The 21,373-nt window shown below is 42.4% G+C and overlaps 2 protein-coding genes across 13 annotated transcripts in view; one reads left to right on the top strand and one right to left on the bottom strand.

The window, feature by feature from the left end:
- LOC117423382 (tumor protein 63-like) overlaps nt 1–14,496 on the top strand; it is a 62,863-nt gene extending 48,367 nt beyond the window's left edge. For 3 of the 12 annotated variants that reach the window (XM_034039032.3, XM_058990424.1, XM_034039037.3), the window contains 10 exons: nt 4,355–4,541; nt 4,847–4,962; nt 5,079–5,188; nt 5,763–5,899; nt 6,148–6,230; nt 6,363–6,487; nt 10,378–10,586; nt 11,031–11,181; nt 11,631–11,724; nt 12,050–14,496. In XM_034039032.3, the coding sequence (XP_033894923.2) occupies nt 4,355–4,541; nt 4,847–4,962; nt 5,079–5,188; nt 5,763–5,899; nt 6,148–6,230; nt 6,363–6,487; nt 10,378–10,586; nt 11,031–11,181; nt 11,631–11,724; nt 12,050–12,346 (1,509 nt within the window). In that variant the 3' untranslated portion in view covers nt 12,347–14,496. Of the gene's footprint in view, nt 1–4,354; nt 4,542–4,846; nt 4,963–5,078; nt 5,189–5,762; nt 5,900–6,147; nt 6,231–6,362; nt 6,488–8,570; nt 9,589–10,377; nt 10,587–11,030; nt 11,182–11,630; nt 11,725–12,024 lie in introns of those variants that run through there. The other 9 variants (XM_034039034.3, XM_034039039.3, XM_034039033.3 and 6 more) reach the window with 5 other exon arrangements.
- A 1,819-nt stretch (nt 14,497–16,315) lies between these two features.
- Nucleotides 16,316–21,373, bottom strand: part of LOC117422935 (prolyl 3-hydroxylase 2-like) — a 43,795-nt gene continuing 38,737 nt past the window's right edge. The window contains exons 12-15 of the mRNA XM_034038183.3: nt 21,211–21,328; nt 20,678–20,753; nt 20,313–20,453; nt 16,316–19,744 (exon numbers count right to left, since the gene is read on the bottom strand). Coding sequence (XP_033894074.2) covers nt 19,661–19,744; nt 20,313–20,453; nt 20,678–20,753; nt 21,211–21,328 — 419 coding nt within the window. The 3' untranslated portion in view covers nt 16,316–19,660. The remainder of the gene's footprint in view (nt 19,745–20,312; nt 20,454–20,677; nt 20,754–21,210; nt 21,329–21,373) is intronic.

Here is a 21,373-nt window from a genome sequence, read left to right as displayed (position 1 = left end):
AGTCTACAGGGTTTGCTGGTGCGCGCTGAGCCGAGGACACCCTGGCCGACCTAAGCCTTGCCCCCTTGGGCGGCGCTCTGCCAATTGTGCGCCGCCCCCTGGGAGCTCCCGTCCATAGTCGACAGTGGAATAGCCTGGACTCGAACCGGCGACCTCCCATCTGTAGGGCGCTTCCTGCACTCCACGCGGAGCGCCTTTACTGGATGCGCCACTCGGGAGCCCCCTCCCTTTTGTTTTTGATGAATGTGTTTTAAATATGGAACAGGGTGAGACCAGTAACTGGGTGACAAGCCAACATCTCAGCGTTATTACAGTCATTACACAGGTTGTGTGAGTAGCTCAGTGGTTGGTGTTCCTGACCTGAGGGACACAGGATCAAGGCCAGACATTGGAATTAGCTTTATTTTTAATGCAGTGGTTTCAGAAGGTAGTTTGGTTGATCGGATGGTTGGTTTGTGAATATGGTCTCTTTTTGTTCAGCGGAAGTCTTTTCTATAATAAACGTACAGATAAGACTTGGAGTCTGCCTGATTTTACCTGATATACTGTCATACCAGCATGCAATGAATTAATTCTTCCTGTTACATCAAGCATATCTTCTTAAGATGAGAAACCGACTGTTCTGCTCACCAGTGCAATTAACAAGCATTTGCAATTTGCACCCCGACATGCGTAGAAACATGCGCTTCAATCCCAGCTCTGCTGAGCCTTTTATTTTAGCAAGATTAATAACATTAGATCTGAATCTAAACTAAATGCCTGCATTTACTGCTGTGGAGAAAATCATAATAAAAAGCATGCATCCTAGATAAGACCTTTTGGGGTTTTATTTTACGGTTCTCTTGAGATTAACTTAATTATTATGTCTGTTCATTCATGAGCCTTCACAAGTCTTATTTGCTTGTCAAGGTGTAATTGTTCAAACCCTGCAGGTATTGTCTGCTGTGTTGTAGCAAATGGTTTGTCTTGCAAATCAATACAGAAATACAAAGCAGGAATCCGGGAGGAGCGTTTGTGTGCTACTTTAACAAGAGAACTGTTGCAATATAGTTTTTTTTTTTTTCATGTTATTGAATCTCGTTGAGGTAAAGAGGATAAGGTGTTATGCGTCTTATAAACATGTATCAGAGTAACCACCTCTATGTCAGACGGCCTAATCTCAGGTTCGATCGGCCCGACCTTTCATTTGCAGCTTTGGTCCAGGTCATAGCACTTTTTGTTACAGATAAAATACCAAATAACATTGGTTTGCCGTCGCTGGGTGCAATACTCTACTCAAAACTGAACATTTTCACAAAGAGGTTATTAAATAAAAGGTACCCCCCCACCACCACAATCAAAGTAGCCCCATTCCTGCCCCAAGTGTCACCTCGTTGCCTTTCAAAGTTCTTTCCATTGAGATTTCCGGCGAGCAAACAAGAGTGAATGAATGCATATTTGTGTTTGAGAGTTTGTAGCCTTAGGGCTGGGATGATGAGGGCTGTTAAAGCGCTCTGTGTTTGTGCGTGCATGTGTGTGTTCAATTCTCTTTATATCTGTGTAAATTGAACTGTTTGACTAGAGGTGAAGGTGGAGACGATGTCAGCATTCTTGATTAGCTCAGGCAGCGTGGCTGGAGCGTGGCCCGAAGCTTCTAGGCGTGACACAAGTCGCAGTGGCACAATTGCAGTTAACTCTGTGTGTGCCTGTAATTGCTGTCTCTGTTTTCCAACCTTAATGGGGAATGAACTATAGGGATATTTGCAAGCATGTGTCTAACACTAGCTAGATCACAGACCTCCCAATGTGAAGGCTAGGCTTCCATCAAGGAGAGAGACTGAACCAAGGCATAGTCGAATCACGTAGCCAAGCATCAGATTTTCAGTGTTGTTTTTTAACGCTACACAAATTCACCATTGCAGGTTTAGGTCGTCTTCTAGTTACAAACTAAGCACTTTGCTACATATGCTGTTTCGACATTGCAGGAGCCTAAACAGCCCTGAACTAAAGGAGTGTGCTTTCTGTTGGAAGATTGTGGCAAAAAAGAAAACGCGCCTGGGAGGCAGAAATATTTAGTTGCAGTTAATTGGCCGATCCCTACCTCTTTGCTGGGCGCAGCTGCTTTTCTGAGTCCGGTATTATGAGTGCTTTAAGGATGTGTCAGCCCCGAGGGAGTGTAGAATTACTGTGACACATTCTTTGTTCCTTTCTGTAAGTTTGAATGCGGTTTTGTCTGTGTAAATGTGTAAATGCTTCCATCCTGACTGGAGAGGGACCCCAGGCCCACATGCCTGCTTTCCAGCCCTTTATTGGGTAATTAGTCCAGTTTATTGGTAGATTGGCTGTGTGTGTGTGTGTGTGTGTGTGTGTGTGTGTATATGAAGGGGGTGAATTAATTCACATGTTTTGCTCTTAGTTAGGAGTTCCATAGTAAACACAGCTGTCCCCCCCTCCTCCCAAAAATAGACCTGCATTCAAACTTACAATAAAGTTAAATCCAATCTGAACACCTTAAATGTTCTGGCTACAAAGTTCCAAGAAGTGTGGACAAGAAAGTATGAACACAATTAGCTGCTCGCTGTAAGTTTGCAATTGAAATACTGGGTTTCCTGTATGGACAAAGTAATCAGACAACAGTCGCCCAGTTGTTTTGGTGATAACTGGTTCAGAGAAACAACAAAACAGTTTGCCAGTCCGTGATGGGGAGGGGGGTGAGGTGAGGCAGGTGTTCTGGCTTACAGCATTTGGCACGTGTGTGTGTTGGTTCGGGGGGGGGGGGGCTCTCTTATGGTATTGCTGAACACAGTGCCAAGTTTATGTTGTACCCTTGAGATTGCTCCAGTAAAAACCCAACTGTATAAATGGGTAATTGTATGTAAAACGAATGTGATATCTGTATAATGTGAAATAATGTATAATGTGATATCTTGTAACAACTGTAAGTCGCCCTGGATAAGGGCGTCTGCTAAGAAATAAATAATAATAATAATAATAATGTAACACTATCTACGCATAGGCAGGTGGTTGGAAGGGTAGGGCTCCATTCACTGGAACATTTCATAAAATGTCCATAGAAATGGAATTTAATGTACCATTGTTCCAGGGAATAGCCCCAAGCACTCTTCACAAAATCTGAGAAAGAAAGGATTAAATAAAATAAAATGGTTGTCTTGTGGGAAGCTGTGCCTTAATTCTTATATAAACATGGAACTGATTCCTTGGAAAAGCTCCCTTTTTTCTGAGTAAAAATATTCTACAGTAGTTTGGAAACCGATTTAACCTTTATAGAACCAGTCCATTTCACATGAAGTTATCTAGACTCTCCTGCCATACTGTAAGGCTGAAGCTTCTGTAGAGTTGTGAGACATGCAGCTTCGAGGGAATTAGTGGCACTGAAGGTTCATCACTTTTAATTTTTTTTTACTTGAATAATTTATTCCATGTTAAGGTCATTTAGGTAAATGAATACATGAAAATCAGCATGAGTTGGGTGCATCAGTTTAAAGCACTTTCATTTTGAACCTCTTGTATCAGGCAGTTGGACAGGTAACAGTAGGAGAGGGACCCTCTGCACCCTCACGCTATGCTGTACAGTGTGAGATCAGTCAAATCGTTCACGAATTAGATTAAACTCGTACTGGACTTCATGCAGGGCATAGTAGATTTCTTAAATCTGAGCCCTGCTGGCAAGACTGTACCAGAACATGAATCTGTTTCCACTGAGTCTCTAGACGCGTTTCTGAAGTGTTATTTTGTGCTGCGGAGGGTGTCCTTTGGGTTTTTAACTGTTAGAAACCCTGTAGGTTTCCAACTCAGGCACACGTGTACCTGTGCAGAGACGAAGCTCCCTCCGTTGAGTCACTCAGCGCTGTTATCCTGTAGGAATCCACAGTGTTCCCTGACGAGTGCAGCGGTGTCTGTGGTTAGAGTCTGAGTCAAACTGACACATGCTTCAGAAAAGTTACCATGACAATGAAAAGTTGGCGGAGTTCATAGTCCAACATCGAAGTGTTGTTGCTAACAATATTGTACTGCTGTGTTAACTGAGCATTCGTTTCTCACTGCCGTGGCCGGCTTGTGCTCCAGTGATACGGGATGTTTCATTCTGAAATAAAACCGTAGCCATTTTCCTGGGCGAGTCTGGAAGAGCCCACCCTAAACGAACACAACTAGATACTTCAGTGATGATGTGTCACCATGGGGATGTTAATAACAGGATACATGTATTTGTGAATAGTGAGATGAATAGGACTGCCAGTCCCCTCGGATTTATTGTCTTCACAGGAGAAGCGTGTTCATTATGACTGCTTTTTGATTGCTACTTCATGCTGCAGACTGTTAATAACTATCCCCCTGTTGCGTTTCCTCCATGCAGTACTCAACAGAGCTGAAGAAACTGTACTGTCAGATTGCCAAGACCTGCCCGATTCAGATCAAGATGATGACCCCTCCCCCGCAGGGCGCGGTGATCCGGGCGATGCCAGTGTACAAGAAGGCGGAGCACGTCACAGAGGTGGTGAAGCGCTGTCCCAACCACGAGCTGAGCCGCGAGTTCAACGATGGTGAGGCGCCGCTCGCTGTTCCGCACATTCATAAAAACACCAACAATACTAAAAGGACACGAGTACATTCCGCATCAAGAGCTCTTCACTCCCCTCATTTGGATTTACTTCATGTCCCTCAGTAGTACATTGACCATTGACTATTAATGGGGGAAAAAAAATAAACAATTGACACAACCGGGCTTAAGTGCAGTTTTTTGTAAAGAGTCCCGGCATTAACTATGATCAGATTTAATCCACCAGCATCTCCTATTTAGATGATTTGTTATTGCTTGTAATGTATTTCTGGCCTTATTGTCTTCTAGGCCAGATAGCGCCGCCCAGTCACCTGATCCGAGTGGAAGGAAATAACCACGCCCAGTATGTGGAGGACCCAATCACTGGCCGGCAGAGTGTTCTGGTGCCCTATGAACCCCCCCAGGTAAAAATCGTTGCTCTTTTTTGCTTTTTATTTTGCTATCTGACTGTATAGCATAATTGGGAGTAGTAATTGGGTTTGGAAACGCGAATCATTTTGTTCCTCTGTTTTCTGTACAGGTGGGCACTGAGTTTACCACCATCCTTTACAACTTCATGTGCAACAGCAGCTGTGTCGGGGGAATGAACCGACGCCCCATCCTCATCATTGTCACACTGGAGACCAGAGAGTAAGTCCCAGAGTAGCACCAGGAATACAGACCGTGTTTCATATTCACAGCAGTCTGTCATGTACAGACGTGGTGTCGCTGCTCTCAAACCCTAGTCCTGGAGAGCCCCCATCCTGCAGGGTTTATAAGTGTCTTACTATTATTATTATTATTATTTATTTCTTAGCAGACGCCCTTATCCAGGGCGACTTACAATCGCAAGCAAATACAAATACATTCAAGTGTTACATCATCAAAGGCTAAAGATCTGGAAGACATGTTAATCTTGACTAATTAAGCCAATTGACTCAATTAAGTAACTGAGAGCTCAGCTAAACTAAAGCCCAGAAGAGCCCTGGTCTAAAGCGAGGCAGAAGAAGAATCAGAAAAGCTACTAATCCAAACATATTTGCTTCTTAGGAGTAGTCTAAAAGAATACGGCTGTCCGAATTCCAGGGAAACACTGAATTTTTTCAAAAATAATACCGCATTAAGATACTTGACTGCCAGAGGTGCAGCTGAGCCCTGTTAGCGTTAAAAGGGCTTCGATTTTAGCCGGACCTCTAACCTGTGGTTCGGTTCTATTGTGTTCTAGTGGTCAGGTCCTGGGTCGCCGCTGCTTCGAGGCCCGAATCTGCGCCTGCCCGGGCCGAGACCGCAAGGCAGACGAGGACAGCATCCGAAAACAGCAGGTCACAGACGGAACAAAAAACGGTGATGGTACGAAACGCCGTAAGTAACTATTGGTGCTGGTGTCGGGACTCTGAGTGCAGGAGCGTGGATGCAGCATGTCACTCACTTGCATGCTTTTTTATTCGAGGACCTCTGGTCTGGCCTAAGCTGCCTTTTCAATATACAGTGTAGTTCTTTCTTTCTTTCTTTCTTTCTTTCTTTCTTTCTTTCTTTGTTTCATTCTTTCTTTTACGACATCTTGGATTTCGATTTCTCAAAGCATTAATTTTTGTTTGTTTGTTTTGTAGCTTTCCGTCCAACGTCCCACGGCATACAGATGACGTCGATTAAGAAGAGAAGAAATACGGATGATGAATTATTTTGTCTATCTGTAAGTTTTTATCGCTGCATTATTATGTTTCATTCTTCAGAAAATGAGTCACCTGGTGTAATCCAGTTTGTCTCTTTCAAACTTAAGTCACTCGCAGAACACATTCCAATCAGATTTTTTTTCTCTTCGCAGATAAAAGGCCGTGAGATTTATGAGATTTTGGTGAAAATTAAAGAGTCTTTGGAGCTCATGCAGTTCTTGCCACAGCACACAATCGAAACATACAGGCAGCAGCAGCAGCACCTGCTCCAGAAACAGTGAGTATCACTCCACAGCAGCCTGCCAATACAGCGCTAGAGCAGAAGGTCAAAACACACCGCTCCATCCATCACACATACACTCGTCCAACGCCATGGCTCAGGTCTATTTGAGCTACAGTTAACAAGCTTTGTGCAGCTGAGCTGATTCTAATAACAATCCCCCTCGTACTGTAATTCGAGACATTATTGTTTAACTGCTTTTCAAAATGACCTGCTTCAAAAAGGTTTTAAATTGTTATACTTTTCACATTAATTTTATGGAGGGAGGGGGAAAGTGGGTTGCCATTAATTGAACACATAACTAATTGCCAGCAACAACTGAGCAGACTACAATCAACCGTGCAGTTTCTTTCAGTGTTGGTGTAAACAAGGCCCTGATCCCTGAGTTACACAATTATGGCTTAACATCACAAACCCATAACAAACACACACACACACAGCTTCTCACAACCACACACATATACAATCTGTACTTCAGCGCTAGCTTATGTAGGCAAAATAAGAAAACGAGAGAGAGAGAGAGAGAGAGAGAGAGAGAGAGATGCAAATTATAGTTTCGATTTCTTGGCCACGACACCCTGTAGTAATTATTGTTTTACCTATTGTTTTTAATTAACAAAGTGACAGATTCCTGGGAGTGGTGTAAGGTGTTTGTGTTAAATTGTGCATTTTGCGTTAAAGTTTAGGAACCGTGCCAGTTTTTTTTTTTAAACAGGTTTTTCTCCCCCAGTTTGTTTCTTAGAAATAATCTTTAATAAAAAATATGAATAAAAGAAGATTAGAAGGCTTCACCCTTTTTTCCTCTTCCAGAACGAATTCAAAGCACTGACTTACTCATTGTTTAGTCATGTGCAAATAACTAGTAAAGATGGGCTAGGTAACTCTTATTGAAACGCTTTGTCACCCCTGGGCCATTCCTCCAACCACATCCTTTCAGCTTGACAGGGTTTTTTTTGCCCTAAGAAAATATATTGCAAGGGGAGTGGGGTGAAGGGAAGAGGAGGATTCATGACAGTGTCAGTGTAACAACATTACCAGAAATCTGGCAGTTTCATTATTATAATCCAAAATCATAACTTACTGTGCTGTTATTGTTGTATATCTGCCAACAGGGAAGAAAAAGATTTAATGAAAAAGATGATGCATCCATCTCAAGTAGTTTTTTTCTAGAATAGCACTCCCTCCACCCCACCTGTTGAGTAGTTTAGAAAGTATCTCCTCTTCTCTCTCGCTCTATATGTGTGCTGCTGTCACTATACTTGCATGCTGTTTATTCAGTCTTGTACCTTTTTTTTCCTTATCTCTTCTGTTCATTAGATTAGAGCATCTTCGCAGTCATGGATTCTGTATCTTTGTTTTATTTCTATCTCTCTTTGAAGGGACACTGATTAGTTTACAGAAATAAAAGACCTGGTTTCTTTTAAGGAGATTTGAGTGTTTTTTGTTTTCTTTCTTTTATTCTTGATACACCACTCCCCTCCCCACACACACCTTATTCATGTGTTTGTATCTACTATTTTACCATTTCAATTTAAATATATTGTTTTTCACTTCATCTTTGGTAAAACAAAAATAAAAAAAACTGCACCACTGCTTAACAGTGACACCTGCTGGAAGGAGGTGGGACTGTAGCTGTCAGTCTGTGTCTGATCCACTAGGGGGCTGTCTAGGAGTCCCTTGCGTCTTCATGCATTAGCTGAAACTTATGTTTCTTGCATAGCTCTTAATTTCGTTTTGGTAGATATGAAATGCTAAGAGAAAGGACTAACTAAATTTGGAACATGTAGAATATCGGAACTGTTAATCTTGCTGCCCAGACTGACCCACAGTTTGCAAGCAGTTGGGTTTTGCACTGAACCAACACATAAGACACATCACAGTGGCAGTTGCGCTGAATGGCATGTAGCACAGGTGCTCCAGTGTTTAGTGATTTATCTTCTAGCAGAACAAGTTATAGTTCTCTGAACTCCCTGAACTTCACTCGTGTCTCACTGCCCTCGGTCATGAAGATGTCCGTCACCAATGACAGTCCCTCTGCCCTTATCTGCTCTTTCTTTTTTCTTTGGTTCCTTCTTTACAGTCGGCTTAAGGCCTGCCTCCGAACTGAACTCTTGGAGCCCAAGCATGGCAAGGAGAATCTCTCCAGCACAGACTGAGACCACCTTAAACATTCCTCAGTTAGTTTAAAAGACAAACAACAACAGTTACCCTTTTCCAGTCCAATTTCCAAAAACATTTACATGGCCGTAGCTGCTTCTTTTACCAGATCTCTACACTAGATTGTGACGATTCTATTGCATGCCTCGTTTTAGAAGTTTTTGCAGACCAGGATTCCAATTGGAATTCATATATGGAACAAGAATGTCTGTAATGACTCCTTCATTGGACTATTGTCCCAATACACTAGAAATGTATTGCTCCTTCTATGAAGTCAAATTCCAAAAGTCCTGGAAGGGAGAAATCCTAAATGAGACACCCTTTTGTACATGCATGCTATTAGCTTGTTGATTGGCAATTGAACACATCTGAACATTACACTGTTAAAATAGGAACCAGCATGATGGTCTGAGGGTCTATATTGCTAGTATTGCACTTTCTCTTTCCAGAGATTACACTGCTGATGTAGTGCAGCGTATTGGCTGGATGTATTTGTGCACATCTTTTAAACTGATCACGTTTGTAAACTTCTTTTGAAATGCTTGCTTTTATTTTTTTGGTGCTTTCGATTTTTCTATGGTGTTTTAAACTTGTTATCTTGGAGCTGGGCTCAATCTGTTTCTGTGATTTCTGTAAGATACAATGTATATTAATAATAATAATAATAATGCTGGTCATGTTAAAGTGATTACAAGTTGATTTACAACATACTGCTGGACAGGTTGATTTTCTAAGGAAACAGCTGGAACAGTTGTTGCAATGAATGTGCAATCATACGCAGAGCAACATGATATTTGTAGAATCCGTGTTTGTGTTGAGTCTGTTTCAAACAGATTTTCTTGTTTAGTTGTTCGAGGCTCTACTTGCATTTTTCTCTTTTGCTTTGTTGTTTTTCTTTTGTTTGTTTGTTTGTTTTCTAATAAATGTCTCATTCTCCTCTGTTTCTGACTCTGTTTTTCTGTCACTTGCTTTATCTTACCAGAACGTATTTCTTCACTACTCTAGATTACTCTTGAGCTACACCCAGAAACAGGGATACTTCTCACTGATTGGCCCCAGTATAGGTCTGATCTCAGCACTGCCCCCCCTACACCTATCTCACTACATTGAAAGACATTGCATGATGCTGCATGTGATAAAGGTTATGGGAAGAACACATACGGTAACACTTTTAAATGGCTAGTCTTACCTCAAATGACTTGGAAGGCACCCCTTCCCTCATGGTACAGTGCACACCATTATAAACGGGTCTAGAGAGATGGACTGCAGTATATGCAAAGTTTCTTAACTTTCCAGAAGTACACAGTCATGACTGTCTGTTACTGTACCTCGCTAAAACACCAGATCCTGCAGTTAAAAACAGTTTGTTACTGGTACAAGTGAAATCTTCTCGTAGCAGCAGCATTAGAAGAGTGGTAAAGAAAGCACACTCGAACACTACAGCACATTGTTCAACACCATGAATGTTGTGCATCACTTACAAAAAGCACAAATTAACCATAGAAATGCATTATCATACCTGGATGCAGACACAAATTAGTTCATTTACTTTTCCAGTGTTTACTCAAGGTGCTATAATTTGTTTTCCAACACAGAATCAAGTTGGATGGATATGTATAAGCTGTAAGGGAGACATTGAGAGGAGCAGTAGCTCCGACCCTGCTGTTGTCTGTGTGTGGAGTGATGTACGTTGTGACTGATTGATTAAACTGGTCTTTGTGTTGTTGAAGATTCGGTGTCTTCGACGACGAGAGTAACGGCATGTATGCTTTTCCGTGCCCCAGGACCTCCATGCAATCACCATCCTCCTACGGTTCCAGCTCACCCCCACTCAACAAAATGCCCATCATGAACAAACTGCCCTCCGTCAGTCAGCTCATCAACCCGCAGCAGCGCAACACGCTCACCCCCTCCGCCATGTCCGGGGGCCTAGCCGACAGTAAGTACTCCCCACACCTGGCTCAGGCACACAGCTGTGGAACAACTGGAGGACAGTATGAACCGCAGTGAAACAGCCTGCTTTACCATGCAAGCTCTATCCGTCAGCACGGTTTACATACTGCCACATTGTGCGAGCGAATTGGGAATAACCATGTACACAGGTGATCATTAGTATTGACGCCACAAATCCCATTGCGTATTTGGTTACAGAAATGTTACTAGATGATCTGTAAAGCAGAGAGGTAACTGGGTCCTGACCATGTGTATTGCATTCAAAAGGCAAGCCCCAGACTATCTTGTATCACAAAGAAACTGTAATCTAGCGCTTCTGATTTCTTCTATTTGTGTGTTTATTCATACTGTATATTGAATCCTCTGTTGGTTGGACGCTGGGGAGGAGTTTGGATCTTGACTGTGTTTGCTCTGTTTCTTGTGCCCGCAGTGGCTCCGATAATGGGCTCGCACATCCCCATGGGCAGTGATATGAGCGCGCTCAGCCCCACACAGGCTGTGCAGTCCCAGCTGCCCATGCAGCCGCTGTCGTCACACTGCACCCCCCCGCCCCCCTACCCCACCGACAGCAGCATCTCCAGGTGAGCAAGAGCCCTGCACAAGGGCATCTGCATACAGCCGGAGAACCCGTCAGCCAGGGGAGTGTGGCTCCTGTTAGTTTAGACAAGAATCCAGCCACTGGCAAGCCTTCACCGGTTATTCTACTAACCTTGAAAACATTCCTAGGGTTAGTTCTGTCAGGCATCTGATTCTGATTATTATTATTATTATTATTATTATTATTATTATTATTATTATTATTAAATGTGCAAACCATCCTTCCCTTGGCTAGTAGGCACCTTTCTACTAAATGCATTAATCTCTGTATTGTACTGTAATCCACTGATTAAGATCCTGCTTGTTAAACCATTAGCTTAATGAAATACCTGTTTTTAATTTTTTTTTATGTTGCCATGAAAACACAGTAGCAGCCCTACAGCATGGTTTTATTTTTGGTGCAATAACCCTAACGTTCCTGTTGTGTTTCTAGTTTCCTGCTGAGGCTTGGCTGCTCGTCATGCCTGGACTATTTCACTACCCAGGGGCTCACCAGTATTTACCAGATCGAGCATTACAACATGGAGGTAAGCACCAGTGTGTTAAACCTCAATGCAATTTTTCACAAGTTTTCACAAGTCTAGTCTTTCCTTCAGTGTTCATTTAAACATCTGCATGTGACACTGATACCTTCCAGATAAAATATTCCCCTGTAGAGGACACAAGGCTTAGGCAATGTCACCACTCAACCGAAAACATGATCTTCATGTTTTAGGTATTGACACAGTAGATCCCATTACGCCTTGTGGGTACCAGAAATGTTGAGATGTCAAACGGAGACAGCTGTAGTGTGGTTTCCTGACAATGCACAAATTGTTATTTTAAAGTCTTGATTGGACTTGATTGCTGCAGGACCTGTCCCGTCTGAAGATCCCGGAGCAGTTCCAGCATGCCATCTGGAAGGGGATCGTGGATCACCGGCAGACCCTGGAATACTCCCCCTCCCAGCACCTCATGCGCTCCACCAGCGGGGCCTCCACCGTGAGCGTGGGCTCATCCGAGGCGCGTGGCGAGCGGGTCATCGACGCTGTCCGCTTCACCCTGCGGCAGACCATCTCCTTCCCCCCGCGCGACGACTGGAGCGACTTCTCTTTTGACATGGACTCCCGTCGGAACAAACAGCAGCGCATCAAGGAGGAGGGCGAGTGAGGTCCCCCCGCTGGACACGACTCTCCTGTGACACCCTAGACCCACGACCACGGTGCACACCGACTTGACACGCAACCCGTCTTCAAACTTTATTTTTATTTGACTTTTGAAAACTTTTTGAAACAAAAAAAGAAAAGGTATAAGAGTATCTTGCACTTAATTTGCATTTTTTTTCCCTTGTCCCTATCTTGGCCCTGGTTATTGCAGGTTGGGTGGGTGGCGAGTGGTGGTTATAAATTCTAAGTGAGTTTTTTAGGCTTTTTTTTTTTTTTGTGACACAGCACTTGCAGTACAAAAAAAAAAAAAAAAAAAAAGGTTTGCATTCTTGTTTTAGGATCATTTATTAATAATAATATTTTATAATATATATTAATGATCTATATATATAGATAGATAGATATACACACAAGAAAGACTGCCAAAAGAAAGTATTATGCCATCTTTAAAGTTCAATCACTTGAATTGCGTAACATTGGTTTTCCGATCCATAATTACATGATTAAGTATTGTTTAGTAACAGCCTTATTTTACCCAACTCCCTGACCCTAATCTGCAAGACCAGTATTGCTTCACTGGGCTGTTACAGTATTGGATTGTACACACAGCAGACTGAACCAATGGAGAGCTGATGTCACAGTATACCCTTTATAACCTTGTACAGCTGTTTTCTTCTTTTATATGTAGTCGCGTCACATTTCTGCAATCTTCAAAGGTCATTTAGCAATAAATATTTGTTGATTTTGTTGTCATTTATATGAAAAGATTTTTTTATGATTAAAAATGTATATATGTTCAAAGCATTTGTTTCATATAAATCTAGATTTCTTCATGTGTATGTTGAAGGCATAACGTTTTGAAATGTAGGCTGACACATATCCACCATATTAAAAATATCAAGGTTATATTTTCTTTTCATATGGGTTATTATAACAGGGATGGAAATAAGAATCCCATTGCATAGCAGTCTGATCCATTCCTGCTTTTACTATGAATTTAATAAAACACATCTGAGCTTGTCGCCTATACACTATGGCAAATCTAGCTAGTAGTAAAACCTGGAATGGGTGAAACTGCTATGCAATTGGAGTCTTATTTCCATCCCTGGTTATTAATACAGATGTTGCCTCTATTTTGGCCCTTGGTATGGCTTGCAATTCTCAGAATTGTGCAACATAAACAGTAGAACAATAAATAAATCTACAATGTATTGCTGTATATACAGTACATTTCTATCTAGAAGACTACATTCACATTTGTATTTGAAGCCCAGGAATGTATAACAACTTGAACATCTCTACCGTATGCTAATGGAAATGCAGTGGGTTGTGATTAAATGACAGAACTTCACACAAGATACTGTGAGAATATGAAGTAACGTGTTCATCCATAACCCTCGACCAGAACATAGGAGTCACACTAGTAAACTCTGAATTATTCTTTATTACTAAAACTGTATGTCTTCTGAGCGAGTAAAACTAACAAAGGAACCAAGTCAAGCAGACAAGCTGTGAGTCTCGGCCAATGTCTTCGTCAGTGTTATTGAAGTAAGATTCACGGGCTTGCTGTACTTCATGATCGTTGAAGACTTTTCTACTGAAACGTTTTAGTGCCTTCCAAAGCCGAGCATGTATTATTTCTAAACCTGACACCTAAACCATTATTATTTCTAAACCTGACACCCTTTCACTGTTTCACTGACCGGGGCATTGTCTTGGCCATCTGGGAAGCGATCATTTCAATTTGTATTTGTGTATCATTTAGTGTCCTCAATTTCAGAAAGCAGGCAACACAAGCTTCTTGAGCAGTGCCATTCCTGAGAGAAATCCATTCCTGTTTGTAAATAAAGTCATGCTGGTGCAGAACAGTGAATAGGCCATGTTGTAGTAATTTTACTAAACATCTCAAACCCTTTGTATGTATTCTTCAAATACTGAAATGTTTGTGCCAGAATGCCATTAACTAAACCCGTTTCAACTGGGTTCTTGTTCCTTGTTGTAAAATTATGTGTATATATGTTACAGTTCAGATTTATAAACTTACTTTTTTTTATATTTGTAATTTTGATTATAAACAACAATGCTGTATTTGGGAGAATCTGGTTTCAGATTGTTACTCAAATAAAAAAATAAAATGAAAAGTAGAATTGCTGAGAGACTTGCCTCGTGTTTTTTTTTTTTTTATCATTATTGCCGTGGAACAAGTATACGTGTGTCAATTACAATATACCTGTTAAACCAGTTAAGACTTTAAAATCGCATTGCGCAAAGGGTGGAACAGCAGAGTACGCAATTATGTTCACCGCAATAGGATTCCCTGGTGAAGGTTTACTGAGTTTATTTCCTTGGGAGATTTTTGAACAAAGGTAAATAGAGAGATTTATAGGGTGTAGGCCTCCCTTTCATTAGGCGTCAAGACATTTAACAATCAACAATTAAAAAGCACCTTTAAACATTCTGGAAGGCAGAGTAAGAGAACTATCCTGTGCAATGTATGTTAGGGTTGGCCGTGCTCCAGTTCCACAGATGACAGAGATCCCCTGTTCCAGCTCCAGAGATGACAGAGACCCCCTGCTCAGCTCCAGGCTGGCTCCAGAGCTGATGGAGATTCCCTGCTCCAGCTCCAGGCTGGCTCCAGAGCTGACAGAGACCCCCTGCTCAGCTCCAGGCTGGCTCCAGAGCTGATGGAGATCCCCTGCTCCAGCTCCAGGCTGGCTCCAGAGCTGACGGAGATCCCCTGCTCCAGCTCCAGGCTGGCTCCAGAGCTGATGGAGATCCCCTGCTCCAGCTCCAGGCTGGCTCCAGAGCTGATGGAGATCCCCTGCTCCAGCTCCAGGCTGGCTCCAGAGCTGATGGAGATCCCCTGCTCCAGCTCCAGACTGGCTCCAGCAGCCCCTGCTCCAGCTCTGCTTTTCCTGATGCATTCTTATGACTTGTATATTCCACTATATTCATTACCTGCCTCTCTATAAGAGTGTCACTCACAGGCCTTGGAAGAATAGTTTTTTGGCTGGCTGGCGGGCTGACCCTGCCCAACTCTGGTTTCCATGACACCAAAAGAAATGCCATGACAACCAGAACAAAACAAACACTGTTGTTCTCTGCTTAAGAGATCAAAAAGACACTGATTAAATAAACATCATAGCTGTGATTCAAGCCTTGCCTTGTGTGTTGAAAATATTATCCAGTCTCAATCTGCCCCTATATAGTGTACAAAGAATTAATTCAAGCCCTAGTTGGTATTTTACAAGGGTGCAAAGCTGTTCTCTGGCTGGCTTAGTTGGGAAAGCATTAGACTCCGATTCCCAGGGTAGTAGGTTAAAGTCCCACATGAGGCACAAATGTTACTCTCTCATTTTCATAAATATTGTTTAATTTCCCTTATATACCAATAAGGTTTGGCTTTGAATCCAGTTCGTCACAGATGAAACTAAGCTGAGAATCACACAATGTAATAATGTGTTTCACAGAGCAGGTGAGCCAGGTAGCTGGCTAGCTCTGTTGCTAGAGCATGGGACTCTGATTCCCAGGTTAGTGGGTTCAAGCCTTATGTTAGGGGCATGTGTTTTCCTTTTTCTTTCAAAGACTTTGCACTTTTTGACAGACTCGGTTTTACAAAACGGAACATGGTGTCGCAGCAGTCTTAAGCATAAAATTAGTAATATAAAGAGGTTGTTTTTATTATTATTATTACATTTCTTAGCAGACGCCCTTATCCAGGATGACTTACAATTATTACAAGATATCACATTATTTTTACATACAATTACCCATTTATACAGTTGGGTTTTTACTGGAGCAATCTAGGTAAAGTACCTTGCTCAAGGGTACAACAGCAGTTAAATGCAATGCTAGACATTCGCATGGAGCCAAGTGGTTGGGGTTGGGGGTTGGGGGTTGGGGGTTGGGGGTTGGGGGTTGGGGGTTGGGGTTAGGGGTCGGGGTCGGGGTCGGGGTCGGGGTTAGGGGTCGGGGTCGGGGTTAGGGTTAGGGGGGGTGCTGGGTTCAAATCCGGCTGTGTCTTTCCTTTATTTTCAAAGGATTGGTTAATTTACCTTACAGACAGTGTGAAACAAAGCTTCCCTGTGGAAGCTGATGGTGCAGTGGGCAAATCGCACTCCCTGAAGACAGCGGTTCAAATCCAGTTCCTGGCGATGAGCTCCTGAGGTAAGTAATGGTATAGGATGTGCTTCCGCCCCACCCCAGAGGAGAGTGGAAGAAGGGGGTGTTGCTGCCCGAGATAAGAGGAAGGTGGCAAACTGTACTTTTCTCCACTTGTGCATGCACACGTCTTTCCTTCTTTTTCAAAGATTCTTAACGTGCAAATTCAATAATTCTTCAATCGTCATTCTATTATTGAATGCACACAATAAGAATCTTGAAGAACATACTAGCGAATTAGCCCACTGTGCCATCTCACTTCCATGGAAGAGCTTGCCCTTTCATTTACTATATTTACCTGGCTTCCTGTAACAGTCGAGTAGTCTAACTTTGTATATGGGATTAATTTCCCTTTTCAGAGTGCACACTTCTGGAGTTGAGAATCGTGGATCTTATTGCACAATTGCAGTGTTTCATGCCACTGAAGAGGGGAGGGGTTATCAAAACCCAAACCTATTACACTAGGTATATGAGGGAAATACCAGGGATACCAGGGTAAACGTGACAAGGTTGACATGGGACAGGGCTCTCTATACTCCCAGATTCTGAGACTCCAGTACCCCATGCACACTGCCTCAATGATGCATGTGTCCCACGAGAAAGATTTCTAAAAGGGTCCATCGCTATATAGGTTGCATTGACACCAATCTGCTGCTGTATATGGTTAACCAAACACACATTAAAATCACCAAGATATGAAACAATAAATGGATGCAAGAAAATATTGCTTTAATAGCTAAAAATTCATCTGTAGTTGAACAATAAATTAAATAATAATTATTATAATAATACATAAGAAAGACCATTCTTGATATACAATAGCATTCTTAAATTTACAATAATTTTCATTAAAAACAATGACATCTAAAAAGGTAAAACAAAACAAAAAAAAAAAACAGACACCTTCATCGCTTGTGGGAAGCTAATCATTTTCAACTACAGAAGTCCTGCCTTAAACATACATTTGCAAAGAAAAGAAAACAAAACAAAACAAGTGGCTTTTCCCACCAAGTAATGTCCTAAAAAAATGTTAACCTAAAAACAACTGAATGTAGTGATGCAGTGGATGCTTCAGATAAAGACTTGAGAACAGTTTCGCAAACGTGCCAGTACTCCCAGCGTATACAGTTTTTAATTTACTCGTTGCCAATGATTTTACCCCAGTTCTCCCCAATTTGGAATCGCCAATGGTGTTATTATTAATCCCAGTTCACCGCTGCAACCCCCTGGAGACTCAGGAAACGGCGGCTGACATATGCGTCCTCCGAAACGTGTCTCTGCCTGGCCGTCTTTTTTCGCATTGTGGATCCACAGCGAAGCCATCAGACCTACAGTGCTGGAGGACAACACAGATCTGAATGGCTCCACAGCAGACCTGCAGGCGCTCTATCAGCCAACAGGGTCGCTGGTGTGCGGTGAACCATGGATTGCCATGCCGACCTAAGCCCTCCCTACCCGGACGGTGCTCAGCCAATTGTGCACCGCCCCCTAGGAACGCCCGGTCATGGTCGGCAATGACATTGCCTGGATTCGAACTCGCAATCTCCAGGCTATAGGGCACATCCTGCACTCCACGCGGAGTGCCTTTGCAGGATGCGACACTCAGGAGCCCTCCAGCATATACAGTCTATGCAGTGGCCATGGGGTATGGGACACACAGCTCTTTGGCATGAACTGTCCACAGAACAATAAAACAAAGGCAAAAAATTCCTTGAAACAGGAAATCAATTAAATACCACGTTGTAAAAAAAAAAAAAAACTAAGAAAAGCAACAATTAAAATAGCAGCTACCTAACAAAGACATGTACTGTAGCACCATTTAATTAGCTGGCTTCATGAGCGCCCTTTACATAACATAGCTTGAAAAACAGTTATGAATTTACTTCTCGGTTTTTAAATGTCTTTATTCAAAATGAGGTTCTGCAGAGGAGAGGTGGAGCTGGATCCTCAACACAAACTCTACTAACACAAACGCTACTAACTGTGGCTGTGGCTTGTATCTGCCCATATGACTAAGCAGGCTGGTTTTGTAACATTTTAATCCCACTGCTAATTTGGCATCTCCAAGACTCCTACGCGAGAGAAACAATGAAAAGGAAGCCTCATTTTAAACAGGAACTGCCCCACGCTAGCTTACAGTAGCATGTAGTACCCCATAGGAGCTTTGAAATGGAGCGAGATTCACTGTTACACAAAAGCAGTCCATCCCAAAAAATCACCCCCAACACAAGAAACAAAGATGTGCTACACGCAATGATGAGGGACTATCAAAGCCTGGGCTTCTTCACAGAGAGACAAACCAAACTGTAAACGCATATTGTGTTGCAAGTCATTATTAACCACAAGCCTACAGAGGTTAGACCAAATTAAATCAAGAAGCCAGGTGTTTGCAGGTGTTTAAAGTGCTGTGAGTGACCCATCCCTTTGGACTGCTGCTCTTCACCATCATTTCATTTGGTCATTTTAACAGCCTTGCTTCGATTCAGACCCTCCAGCTCTGTGTCTCAGCTGCGCTGCCCAGATCATCGTCACACAGGCAGCCTAGCACCTAGGAAGTGCATCCTTTATACAATACTGGAGCTCATTTGCATTCCAATCAGTCCAGCACAAAACAGACAAAACACAGCACAATACAAATATACACATGAACACAACCAACATACAAAAAGTATAGCTATATATATATATATTACAAATGAAATTCCACTCCAGCGACCCCATCCCATCCTCATAATAGGGACAGGAGACCCTAAGGGAAAGGAAATGCTACGTGGTTCTCCTTAGTATGACCAGCTTTGAAACATATTAATAAAAACTAGGATTTAAAAAAAAGGGTAGGTACAAAACTCACTGCGTGGAGCCACACCTGTCCGATACACTCATGAAACTAGCAATGAAACGGGCTGAAGTTTAGGTTTGTTTTGGATGGCCTGGGAGGCAAACGGTGCTACAGAACAGGCAACACACGAAACAATAAAACAAACAAACAAAAAACACTCAAGTACCGCCATGCCGCGTTATCCGTTAGATCTCATCAAAAAAACGTTTTTCACACTATAGTGACACATGGTACAAAAATAAAACCTTCCGTTAAAATGAACGCTCTTAAATAAATAGATATTAATTAACATAACGTTCCATGTCATTCTGAATGAGTTTATAACTCATCCCTTGGGTTGAGAATGTCCATCCGGTGTTCATCATCTAGAGACTGCATCACCTCGTCCGCCTGTAGCCTCTCCTGTGAAGAGGAGGAAAAAATCAAGGTTTATTAAAAAAAACAAAAAACAACTTCAACCCTTATTCTAACCCCTAGATAAAGCCAGCCACTAACACAGAGCTAGCCTGGACAAAAATTAAAAGGAGCAATATACTTTAAGGCCATTAGAGGGGGATGTTGTATAAATGGAACACTAACTAATTGCTTGACCACCATGGGAGCAATTATGCATATATTAACAGTGCACCATGCAGGGCCATAGACCAGGACACAGAAACCCGAGCTAAGCTTGGGGGCTGCAGGTGGCTCACCACAGGTATAAACTGGGGATTTACAAACAATAAATTAAATTACTACACTGAATATTCTTACAATAATGTATTTCTTTATTTATGTATTTCTTTTTAACAAAGGCATCACTCCTACAGTATATATATATATATATATATATATATATATATATATATATATATATATATATATATATATATATATATATATATATATATATATATAATGAAAAGCAGTTCATAACAGGTGCCCAAAGCAAGCAAGTGTATTGTTGTGTGCGTGCATGCTGGGAGCTCACCAGCTCTCTGAAGAGTGGATCTAGTGTAAACCACATGGCCACGGCGCAGCGCTGCCCCCTGGTGACGGCCTTCACGCCATGCGGGTTCTCACCGCCTGATGAGAAGCCCACCATCCGCCCGCAATTGGGCTTCACTGAGGCCTGAAGAGAAAGAACAGAACAGAAACTGAGAATTCACAGCTATGGGGAATGAGCCCGTATTCAACATTACAGTATAAACTAACACCCCTGCCCTTCATCTTCAAGAACAGCGATTGGAAACAATACATGAATAACTGTACATTATTCCACAAGGGGCAGCTTTCCCTAGTCAGCGCCTGCTTCTTCATGTTCATTTCAGTTGCGTTTTAAAGACAATGACTCACAGTGACTGTTTTGGCATCCATCTCAGTGAAGATAAACTCCCCGCCATCGAAATCTCCATTCAGGTATAAAATAGCACTAAGGTAAAGGAAGAAGACATGCATTAGTATTGGGACGGACTCTACTTCCTGCAGCTCATTCAAAACGCTGGTCCTGCACATTACTGTAAGCTGCACCCAGACAGCTTGAGGGCCCAATTCAATTATATTAACAAGGAGAAAAACAAACCCCCCTACAGTAAACACAGCAAGTTTGGATGCCTGTGAAAATGATTTTGCTCTTCCCTTGAACACTATAAAAAAACAACAAACAAAGCGACAGTAACAGGCAGTGTTGTGTGAGGCACTGCCGTGACGGATTCTGTCCCGTCGGTGAGATGAGAGGAGGTTAAAAGCTCTAAAACCACAAACGCAGACGAGCCCGGCTCTTGCATTATGATTGAGACGCTCTCTTGCGGTGTGTGGGGTCGCCGGTTCACGTCCAGCCTCTGCCCTGTTACATGTCTTCATTTCAATATCACAGAGGGGTCAGTCACCTGTAATCTCTGTAGGTGTACGCAGGGGGTTCCTTCCAGCATTCGTAGGCCTCAGTGTCCAGTAAGCAGTTATCTGCGTGGATCGGGTGGCTCAGGTCGTTCCGATGGCTTTGCTGGCCTTTAAAACAACAAGGGCAACTCATCAGTGTGCACTCTGACCCAG

This window comes from Acipenser ruthenus, chromosome 17, assembly GCF_902713425.1.
Source record: "Acipenser ruthenus chromosome 17, fAciRut3.2 maternal haplotype, whole genome shotgun sequence".
In the NCBI taxonomy this organism is placed as follows: domain Eukaryota; kingdom Metazoa; phylum Chordata; class Actinopteri; order Acipenseriformes; family Acipenseridae; genus Acipenser; species Acipenser ruthenus.
The sequence above is the reverse complement of the archived record's forward strand: the minus strand, read 5'-3'. Positions and strand labels throughout refer to the sequence as shown.